The sequence below is a fragment of the Ipomoea nil genome, unplaced genomic scaffold (genome assembly GCF_001879475.1).
Source record: "Ipomoea nil cultivar Tokyo-kokei standard unplaced genomic scaffold, Asagao_1.1 scaffold1770, whole genome shotgun sequence".
Lineage (NCBI taxonomy): Eukaryota > Viridiplantae > Streptophyta > Magnoliopsida > Solanales > Convolvulaceae > Ipomoea > Ipomoea nil.
The window spans coordinates 434,868-446,580 of NW_017618198.1; the positions used below are offsets into that span (position 1 = coordinate 434,868).

The 11,713-nt window shown below is 36.8% G+C and overlaps 2 protein-coding genes across 2 annotated transcripts; both read right to left on the minus strand.

Annotated features, from left to right (window-relative positions):
• Positions 1 to 388: 388 nt before the first annotated feature.
• On the minus strand, positions 389 to 7,864 carry LOC109192385 (nuclear pore complex protein NUP133). Its single transcript, XM_019342999.1, has 9 exons — positions 7,467 to 7,864; positions 6,983 to 7,107; positions 4,973 to 6,811; positions 3,525 to 4,243; positions 3,129 to 3,281; positions 2,604 to 2,934; positions 1,830 to 1,897; positions 586 to 1,145; positions 389 to 538 (listed from the first exon to the last, which is right to left on the minus strand). The coding sequence occupies exons 1-8, from the start codon at positions 7,652 to 7,654 to the stop codon at positions 600 to 602; spliced, it is 3,969 nt and encodes a 1,322-aa protein (XP_019198544.1). The 5' UTR covers positions 7,655 to 7,864; the 3' UTR covers positions 389 to 538; positions 586 to 599.
• A 268-nt stretch (positions 7,865 to 8,132) lies between these two features.
• Positions 8,133 to 11,109, minus strand: LOC109192225 (mediator-associated protein 2-like). The gene is made up of 5 exons (XM_019342792.1): positions 11,002 to 11,109; positions 10,160 to 10,330; positions 9,694 to 9,769; positions 9,514 to 9,597; positions 8,133 to 8,812 (listed from the first exon to the last, which is right to left on the minus strand). The coding sequence occupies exons 2-5, from the start codon at positions 10,286 to 10,288 to the stop codon at positions 8,412 to 8,414; spliced, it is 690 nt and encodes a 229-aa protein (XP_019198337.1). The 5' UTR covers positions 10,289 to 10,330; positions 11,002 to 11,109; the 3' UTR covers positions 8,133 to 8,411.
• Between the last annotated feature and the right edge of the window lie 604 nt (positions 11,110 to 11,713).

An 11,713-nucleotide genomic window follows, 5' to 3' on the forward strand; every position in this document is an offset into this window, starting at 1 on the left:
GACTAGTGAAGTGCAACAAGTGTTGCCTCTGCGTCAAATGCAGCTGGCTTCGTGGTGGGGATTGTTGGACGGAGAACTAAAGAGTCAAGTCAGTATTCTGTTGTCGGTATACATTCAAAACAATGTTTGAAACAAGTATTAACACAGTACTAAAGGGAGTTCCAACTTTACCATATGTTCAACACCGAAGCTTCCAACCTTCCAGGGAAAGCTCATTCTGGGCTTCAATGTAATATGCCCAGAAAATGCCAATTGTTGTATCGTAGAAGTTGCCATTAGGGTTTATTTCTTGGAGATGAAGTTAGGAAGAAGCTTTCTGAAATGCGATTGAGCGAAAAGAGTATTTAGGTCTTGTTGGTCACAGTATCAAGTATCAACATCTCAGCTCTGTGAAAACGTTTAGACACTTTGTATTGGGACTATTTGAGTAATTCATTACTTCAAGCAAACTAAACCAGCAGCTGAGACAACAAAATTTGTGCACGTAATTTCATCATAGTTGTACAAAATTACTATGAACAGAACCCCCACTCCCCCCCCCCCCCCCCCCCCCCTCAAAAAAAAAAAAAAAAAAAAAAAAGAGCAATAAAATTGCAGGCTCACTCCATTGGGGAAGGGTCCTCCATTATTGCATCACCCTGAACACTCCCGAGCATGATTGCAGTCAGCATTAACTTGCCTGCATCGGGGAAATCCTTGTGCTGCATAAGTATTGTTTCCACGGAGGAAGCTGTACCTTTCAGGTTTTGAAGTTCGGAGCTTTCATGTCTCAGAGGTAGCACTTCGTTGAAACTGCCCTCGAAAGTTATTGCATTGGGCCCGTAACACCTGCTGGAAGCCTGGAAAAGTATGGTGTCTTGGAGAATGGATAGAGTCTCCTCGTCACTCCATCCCTCAGCTACAGAGGCTTGATATAGCTTTTCCCAATCATCCTGATTTGAAGCGTTTCTCCAGCACTCTTCCAAGAGACTCGTGTTAGATTTGAGAAAGGAGAAGCTTGTCCATGCAAATACATCAAAAGCTCTCAAAGAAAGCTCCCGGGTTTGACTCTTGAGGCACAGTTCAATTAGGTCCATTGGAGGAAGAAGCTGCCGCTGCCCAATGTTTTGCACTTCATCCTCTGGAAGCAGTTCCAAGATTATTTCCTGTAGGACAAATGGACAATCAAACTGTGTAAGTAAATGACGACGCCACATTAATTGGTTTGAAGGTTTTCCGCAGAAAGCAATCTTTCGTCCTTGGCACAAATCTAGAAGAGGCAAAGAATGATGGGCTCTAATTGTGTCAATTCTTCAAAATATATCAATCTTAAATTCAATATTAAAGGAATTCATTCATTGTTATTGAAAGAAGGAAATTATGGCTCCTAAGTCCTAACTACAATCTGAATAAAATTTTAACATGTTTGGTTTGCAAAATAGACCAAAAATGGAATAACATTCTTGAGAATAGACCTATTCTTTCGTTTGGTTTGGTTATATATTCCCAGAATAGCATTACTGCGAATGAGCTATTCAGAATAATTTTTTTTTTTCTATTCCTTCCGAAATCTTATTCCTATTCACTTTGTTTCATTGCATGAACCAATTACCAAACATGCAGTTAATTCATTTACAGAATAAGGCTCCAAGCTACAAGGCCAGAACTAAGGATAATTGTTTAGTCAAGATCATAAAGTTGATATTACTCTGTAGCAGTTTACAAGACTAAATAAGGAAATTATAGTCATCAAAATACAAAGCATCAACCACTAAAGATAAAACCAAATCACCAAGGAAAACAAGAATTACAATGCCAGAATCCTAGACATTGTATAAAAGTATATTTACCTGTAAGTTAAGAATTTTTAAATCAGCGTCAATTCGCTTCAACTTTGTCTCGAAATTTGCATCTTTCCCTGCCAAATGCCAAAATACTTATCAAGTCTCAGAAGAAAATCAGAAAGCTATATAGCAGTCACAAATTTAATTTCTTCTAACTTATTTATAGACAAGCAAACTTAAACACAAAAACTATTAGCAAAATAATCATTATGCTCCCCTTGAGGCAGTCCATTTTTTGTTTCTCTGACATCCTATTATCTATACTCTTTCTCCACAGAATACTCAATTCCTGTTATTGGTTCTACAGTTCCAATTAAGATGGTTCAACTATTTTCTCTGCAAGATAAAGAAGAAATTATTGGCTTCCAAAATTATGGTGAAGGAAGAAGATAGTTTCCTAATTTAGGAGGGCATCTTAAAATCATGCTTCCAAAGGATATGCTTCACTGAGGCAACTGAGAATAATTTCTACTAGTTCTTGCTGGATAACAGCAATATGAATAAACTTCAGATTATCTTAACATTGAAAATTAGTGGAGGAAAAAATCATTACAAAAAGTTTTTCCATGAATTCAATAACCTGCTGTTACCCATTTAACAGTTCTCTCTTAATTTACTTGGATTTATCTCATTACTGATAGTTTCACTCAAGAAACACACTGGGTTTGAACTTCGAAGAGATACAATCCTAGCATCACACAATGCCTAATCTTATTTGGAGTGTGCGTTCTATATGTATAGTTTGTTGATAATACAAAGAAGCCATAAAGCATAATATACCTGCCATTGCCGCTATCTTTGAGAGATTTAGAAAACGCTTTCTGTCTGACAAGGAGGCTCTCTTATTTGTGGCAAAAGAGAAGGTCTCCATATCTGAAATTGACCTATCATCTTGGGAGAGAGCCAAGACATGCAGGGTTTCTGTAGCAGAGGAAAACTGATGAAGAAACACTTCATGAAGCCAAAGGAGATCCTGGTGCTGCTTTAGAAAAATTGCTAGCTCTTCCTGAAATTCCTCCCCAAGCCTCATAAGCTTAGACCACTGTTTGTTATCATACAACTGTTGGAAGACAAAGTAACTAAACCCCCCTGTAGGTCCCATGCTCTCATGCTGCAAAAGAAAATTGCATTATTAATGCTAGACGAGAAATAAACATCACATCCAAAAAATTAATAGGAAATGTTCACAAAAATGACTGATGTAAGCAAAAACAAACAATACGAAAAGATTGAGGTATTATAATGCAAAATAGAAAATTTAAAAAAAACAAAACAAAAAAAAAAAACAAGCAAATAAATTTATACCATAAGAGTTCTAAGAAGATTTAGATCACTGAGGTCACTGCAAATATTCCATAGGGTTTGATAGCCTTCGTGTCTTTTAGCAATAGAGAACAAGCCTGAGGAAAGCTTTCTAAAAGTTTCTTCCTGATCCTGCTTAAATTCCTCCACAGAATCCTGCATGGTTGAAAGCACTTAGCAAGAAACATCACTGAAAGTACAAAGTAAACATCTATCTCCTTGACTCCTTCCAGTACTCCAGTTATAATCAAATAACTTTCCTATGACTAGACTAAGAAGCATTAGAGTAAAGGATATCAGACAAAGCAGTCTGTGCATAAAAGAATATATGAGATGCTTCCAAATGAAAAGAAGCCATAAAAAACATTTAGTAATAACATACTGAAACACCAATTCAACCTGGTTTTTGCCTTCAACAAAATCCTTCACTTGCTGATAAAGGCTGTTAAGGAGTGCATCTCTTCTGCTCCAATATTCATCTAATAAACCTTTATGTCCTTCTCCACATTCAATCCTTGCTGTAATTGCACCAGAATATGCTTCTAGTAATACATCAGAGAGTTTTTCGAGATGTGAATAAAAACTCAATTTCACAGCATCATCTACTGGATATTTTTGCTTAGACAGCTGAAGCATGAGAGATGCAATGCTCCAAAGCCCGTTACGTACTTTTTCTTGAGAATTCCATGGCATTAAACCCTCAGGTGAAGGATACCATAGGTGCTGTTCATTTCTGTAATTCATGGCAGTGCGAGTTAATATCACACATGCATTAGAGAGTTCACAAGCTCTTTGAATCTGAACAGAAAATGTCATCTCCTCACTAACAATGTACTCTAACTGTCTCTCCAGGCAATGAAAAAGTTCTTCAAGATCTGACACTTTACTGTAAAATACTTCAGCATTATCCCTGTCCATCAAAAGAACAGTTCTTCGACGAGCTCTTTCACCAACTAACTGAATAAGATCCCAAAGAGCGCCTGAGACTTGCATATCAGAATGCAAATAAGAGCCAAACCCAGTTCCACGGTTCTGGCTAATTGTGTTTTGGAGCTCCCTCAGTTGGATCATTGCAGCAAGCTTTTCCCCATGTTCCATGATTATTTGCAAGGAGTGTCCTGCAAGCAAAAGCTAAAAATTCTTAACCTTAAAACTAGAAAGGCATACAGAATCATCAAGGGGAGCTGCTGATATAGCCTTTTAATTGGTCTATAGGAAGAATTAAAGAAACATTATTTTATACTCACTAACAGCATGATATTGGCTAGTTAATAGCATAAAGAACTACAATATATGCAAACAATGAGCCAAAGGATAAAGAGATATAATAAAAAGTGTTTCTTCTATAAAGTTTGACCGCTAAGAATCATACAGGAATAAAGGATTGAGCAATTTAGTCCTCTTTGCAATTGATTACTTCAAATTTTCATAACAAATAAAGTTAAATAGAAAGATATAACACCACAAAGAATCACCCAAATAGGACAAAATTTGATACAAAATCCATCAGATATGAGATATTATTCTATGGCTTAAAGATCCATAGTTACTCAAACTCGATTTTCTTGCTCAAGTTTGGGAGACAAGCATCCCAATGAATCAACTTCAGCAAGAAGGATTCTGAATATGTGTTAAGTCTTGCATAAAGAGACATGTGGCAAAAGTCTAATACTAGGGGAGATGTATAGCCCTATATTCCAACTAATATCACTTAACCGGTTAACCCATATTCATCCTTGCAGGGATTAGTTTATAATATTATTAAGTATTACAATTATATACACTCAAACTAAAACCAGATCATTTAAACTGCATTGTAGTAGCATAAGGATGGAGGTGGATCATACTCTGTTTATAACATAATTCCTCATGGCACTTTGATAAAGCAAGGAACTGAAGGAACTGCTGATGTTTCTGCTCCTTCTCAATTAGTTGTGTGGTCACAACAGACAAAGCTACAATTTCAGCACCTCGTGTTGTTGTCCAATGTTTAGCAAGGGTATCTACAATTGATTTACTTGTCCTTACAAATACATTTGTATCCCCATCTCTTTCAAATGCCCCTGAATGTTTAAGTTTATCAAATGCACCATCAACCTGCCCAGATGAGAGGAAATCATGAAAAAGCTGATTTAGCAGAGCTTCTGACTCTTCATCTTGAGCCGTTCGGCGTGCAATTCCACTTAAACTAGACCTTTGTCTATCTCCAGCATCCCATGCTTCAGAGCTAGCCCTTCTTGGAGCAATATTTCCAGCAAATGATAAGCTTTTCTTTTCTTCCTGGGGTGACCTTTCATTAGAGCTACCTTTGCGTGACAAACTTCTCTCAGGTGGCTCAACCGCACCGAGTTTAACAGCCCTCTCAGGAATGGCCCAAACTCCAGCCTTCTCAGTGAGAACAGCCCATGCTCCTTCCCCATCATCATCAGAAGGGAAAACTGAAGCATCAATAACTTTTCCAGCATCATACGGAAGATCAAATTGGTAAAGCCTGGTGGAGTTTCCCCAGTAATGTGAGACAGTTGCAGTACCATCACCAGAAAGTATAATCACTGAACCAGCTGGTTTGCCCCCAATTTTCAATCTCATAGAAAACAAAAAATCTTCATCTTCTACTCTTGCTTTAGGTATTATCACTTGGGGGGGAGCTTGTTTCTCCAAAATCCTTTCATTTGTTGACTGAACACATTCTGAGTAAACATCTACCCCAGATTTGTATTGCATGGTTAGAAGCGAATACTCAGTGTAGCTTGAACTGGTTATGCGATCCTTGCAAAAGATAGCAATAAGAATAGTAATAACCTTGCCCTCATTGTCAATTTGCAGATCCAGAGGCCATATACGCTTCTGACCAGCCAGATCCTTTTGGATGCCCAGATCACTATCACTGCTAATAATTTCATGAGACCAGATCTTTGAAACAATATGATCAGGAGAAAGTTCAATTGAAAAACACTGTATTTCATGATCTGTCAGTAGAAGAAATTGTCTTTTAGGTTTACCAGAAGAATGAGACAGAAAATGCCAAACCAATGACCTTGGATATCCTCTGCCTCCAACAAAATGCCCACCATCATCACCTCGCGATATGTTCTGACAAATCCTTTTGCGGCAGATACCAGTGGGGCTGCAGAGAAATTGCCAAAGCTCACCACTAGAACTGCAAGCTAGGGCAATGCATGCATGATGCTGACAGTTCTCAGGGATAGCAGAAGCAATCAAAGAGTTGATGGAATTTAAGGTTGAACTGCTCCCTAGCTTATTGCGCTGCCACATTTTATTTGGTGTGGCTTTACCATCTACAGGAGAAAAGGTCAACTCCACCTCCTCAGGATCAGCATAACTAATAACTGGACTAGTCCTCGGTTCAGAGAATATGTCTGGCCAGTATACAAGAGTTCGACTTTTCTGATTACATGCAATAACACCAGCAGAACTGCACCGTTGGACAACTTTGTTGGTATGTTGCTTGTTATCCCAACTGACAACACTGACTAACCAGTTATCAGAACTGTAAGATTGTTTCCCTACATTATCGTTACCAGAAAAAGTAGAAGGAAGTTCAAGAACAACACAGTTCCTAGAAGCAGCTGAAGCCAAGTAACTCCAGATAAAGAGTTTGCTTCCACTGATAATCCAAGCCAAGAAAGTTTCCTTGTCCATTCCACCAGACATGGATGCACTACCTGACAAAATATGCAAATATATATATATGCACCTATCATTCTTCAAAGCCATGTTTAAGCTGTTAAGAGAAATGGAAAACAGAAATACATACACCATTACATTTTACAAAATGCTTAGAGGAAGAAATTAAGCACTAATAGCAAGGACATAAATGAACTCGCATCACTAACCAGGTGCATAATTTTGAAGCACAACAGCTTGCTGATCACGTAAGACTTGAGGAAACTCTCCAACAAATACAGGCTTTACCAGATCAGTGTCATCCCCTTTTTCGCTCCTCTTTGTAGGGGGGATTCTAAACATGTCAACAACAAAAACTATGACTGTTAGTTATCAGTTGGCATGGTATTAGCAATCTACCTCTCCAGTCTCCCCCATACATGAGCATATTGTTAATATACATATCACTATTTACTATAACTTTTTGCTCAACTACTATATATCACACAAATATCACGGAATACACAACCGAACTCAATTCGTTTCTGGCCTTAATTACTACACGAGTATTTAGAACTCTCAATAACTCAGAAATTTCCTGAACATCACAAGAAAGAGAGCTAACATTCCACTGAAATCACTTATCAAATTTCAGTTCAAGACTAAATGCAGAGAAATTCGGAAGCAGCATCGCGCGCTAGTGTGTATACGTACCTGGCGAGAACAGAAAGACGAGAAGCCCAGGGAGCAGGGGTGCCGGTGCTGGGGCGATTGGGAACAGCGTTATCAAGGTGCGACCTCCGGTTCTCGACCAGAGGCGTCACCGGCGAATCGGAAGCAGGCCTTACGCGGCCGGCCTTTCTAGCCGTCAAGTTGGATTTCCTCGTTCCCGGGGAGAACATTTTCCGATTTCACACTGGAGGAGTGAGTGTGGGAGAGAGTAAAAGAGAAAGGAGTAGGGTTCAGGGTTTTGGTTTTACGGATGAATGAAGAGAAAGTGCGTCTGCTAACGACCACGGCGAGTCCAGCGAGGCAAGCTGGAGCTGCACAAACCCAGTTTCAAAACAAATCTGATTCACCCTTCATTTTCATGTTTTCCCCCCTTTTAATTCATACTGCAGTTTTTAGTTTAGATTTACCTTGACCTAAGTTTTTTTTTCTTCGAGTTCCCTCATTTTGCCAAACCGCATTATTGATTTTTAACCGTATGATTTAGTGACATGAACGAGTCTCTCAAATGAAAAATAACTATAAACTGATTTAGTAATATGAAGTGAGTCTCTCAAATGAAAAGTAACTATAAACAATACTGTAAAAAACTTACCGGCACTTTTAAAATAATGACATTAACATGTATTTCAGTATTTCACCACGATCATGTAACCAATAAATCCCTAATTTATATTCTTCAACTTGAAGTTAGAATCAAAGTCTTGTGTAAACAAAATCCAAGGTACCAAAGCATAAAAAATCTCTCAAGATCATTACTCGATACTCAACACCACAAGAACTGAAAGTTAATTGCATTCTCAAAGCTCTACATAATAATCTAGACAAACCGGTGAGTCATTTTAATATTCCGTATGATCTTCCTCAAAATTGTGCATCAAGATTGAAACAAGATCTGATAAATGGAAGCTGCTATAACAGTTTGAAGATTCAATTAGCCCTCGACTTTTTTGCTTTTCTTTCTTGAGAATGCCCCGCTGATCCAGAACTGGTAACTGCACTGTTGGCTCTGCCAGAATCCTGCACAGACTGGTCCATGGACTTTGAAGACTCACCGTGGCTTCTTTTCTTTGGAGTCTTAGATGGCTCACCCAATTTGGATTTGGAACTTTTCTGTTGGCTACTAGGAGTGTTGGTAGTGTAGATACTCGTAGATTGTGAACTTCTATGCTTACTACTTTTAGTAGCACTTGAAGAATGGAAAACTGAACTTGTCTTTGTCATCGTTGAAGACCTCTGAGCTATCTCCTTCAAACTCATTTTGTTGTGTTTCTGAAATTCACTAGGCTCTGGATAGTGAATAAAAGAAACATGGCGCGAAATCTTTCCAACTGCCAAAGTATCACACAGGTTAGAGGCTTAGAGCATCGCAACAAAACATTAATACTATTAACAAAGATCTAAAAGGCAGATACAAGAAAATGCCCGTCTTTTAAAAAATAATGTTGGGGGTGTTTGGTAAATAGTTGTTAGCTGATTGGGTTAGTTGGTTTGACTAGTTGATAACATTAGCTGATTGTAGAAAAGTATTTGGTAAATTAACTGTTAGCTGACAGCTGATTACATGCTGACTTTCTCAAAAAGCTGATCGAAACTACTACTTTGAGCAGCTTTTTGAATTTTAACATTTTGGAACGGTTACAAAAAAGCTAATTAATCAAACACTCATATTGATTGTTTAACCAAGTCAAACAGCTAATAGTGGTCAAATAAGCCAAAATTGACTGATAAGCTAACTATGTTATCAAACAGGGCCGTTGTCTAAGCTAAAACAAATAAAGGCTGCACCAGAAATTTCTTTTAGCTTGCTTGTAGTTAATGGTTTTCAGAACTGGAAAGTTTTGCACAAAGGCTGTGTTCGGATGATTAAGACAACATAACCTGGCCCAGCACAATAATATGATGACTATAAATGTAAACTACTGAAAGTAGAATATACTAATGCAAGCATGCATACATGATACATATGCATTATGTATCAAAAGAACCACAGATGCCAGAAATGCAAGAAAGAACATAAAATTTCACAGACCAGCTTTTGCCTCTGATGCAGAAGATAGAAATACCGTTCCAACTGGATCCTGGGCTTTTAAATTGAAAACATCATAAGATTTTCCTGTCAACAAGAATACATGTTGATTAAATTTGCTAAGAAAGAAGGATTGTAAACATAAAGACAAAAAAGACTTAAATTTTTGCTCAAAATACTTGCCAGAAGAACTCTCAAAGCTGCCTAAATGCCCCTCATTATCAAGTTTCAGTGACACTTGCCCATCAAAATCTGAAGACTGCAACATCCCAAAAAAAGAAAAATGTGATTAGATCAAAATTCAATGAAGTATAGAAATATAATGTATCATTATATAATAATACTTACATATTCAAATTATCCTTGTTCTTTGCAAATTACAAATATTCTCTACCTCATGAATTCATGATGCAGATATGCATACAAAGGCAAATAAACATTGGAAAACTTCAGGTCCTTATACTATCAGCATATTTCATTTACAAGATATATTAAATTTTCTGCAAATTGGGCAAGTATTAATCCTTTCTATCGCAATATATCCAAAGTCCATCAAGTTTGATGATAGTAAGTTCATTATACCATAAAATGTAAGCATCAGATTATGTGAAGTGTAAATGAAGCTAAGAGTCTGCAATAGAGACCATACATGATTTTGGGGCCATTGGATGAGCCAGAGCTCAGTTGAATCCGTTAATTTAAGTTCAACAAGTGGATCTCTTTTATCCTCCACAAAATCAGAAGGAGGTTTGTAACCCAATTCATTAGCAACATCCATTTGCTAACCAGGAGACACCACAGATAATCCTGAACCACAGCCCTATATATTAACCAGAAAATGTTAATAAACTTATGAATAAAATCAAGCTGAAATTAATGTTTGATATAAAGATTAAATCTGTATTAAAAGTCAGATCTTAATTAATTTTTCACAGAAACAGTAATTCAGTGCCAACTGCCCATGATATTTAGACAACATCAAATATTCTACACTTCATTGTGCTAATAGTCTTCAATTTCAATTGCTAGCATGTGATTTAACAACATAAAACTAAGAATATTGCACTTATGTTTTTGAAATTAACAATGGGAATCATTGCAGACATTTGGAATGAATTGATTGAGCCCGAAATAAAGGTCTAAAACCAAATGAAACTGGGAAATAAACACAGTTCATTATATTCCATAAATCTGCAGTTATACACAACCCAATCGAATGAAATATCAGAAATCCTACACAATGAATCGCCTGCCTAGTTCCTACCTTATTTGTTTTTCATTTATATATAATTAAAAAATGATAAATAAAAGATGGCAAAGATTTTCACTGCATTTTCCAGGAACTCACCATTGTCTTAAGGTTTTCCATAAACAATCAATATATCAAATCATTTTTTTTCTCCTGACAACTTGTTTAAAATTTTTAAAAGGTATATAAAATTTATTCATTATAATAAAAATAGTATAGGGAGTAATAATTTAGTATCTTACGGCTACTGCCGGAGTGACGGACGGAGACAGATAATCCTGTTGGCGACCGGCGAGAGCGAGAATCCTCTACTTCTGCAGTCTGAGTCTCGGGGCAATAGGATGTAAGGGCGTTTGAACTTTGAAGTTTAGGGTTTAGAATTTAGGAATTAGGTTTAGGTATGAAAAATGTTAAATTGGACCCATTATTCGGATAATGCAATTACATCTCTTAAGTCAACTAATTTTCACTCAAATCCTCTAAACCTATAAAATTGTTTAATTAAATTCAAATCAGCAAGTCAAGCACCTTATGCTCAGATGACATGTAGTTACTCTCCCATATGGGAGTATGTATGAACAAATACTACAATGTAATAGAGTTAATGGTTTTAAAAAAAATTCAAATCAACAACATTAATTATTTTCAAACTTGACACGTGTCATTTTAAAAATATTTTTTTTATTTTTATTTCTTTAAAAAACATTTTATTTATTTATTAAATTTTAAAAAACAAAAAAAAAAAAAAAGTTTCATCGTTTATCCGCGCGAGGACAGTCGGAAGTGACACTAGACCATAAGGTCTTGGCAGTCATTATCATTAGTTATTAAATAAGTTTTTTTTTAAAGGAAATTAATTACATTAATTTAAGAATTGAAGGAGACATCCGGTGACTAGCCACCCAAGTAATACGTACAAATTGAGAGCCACAATATGGGTAAGTTGGTTCACTG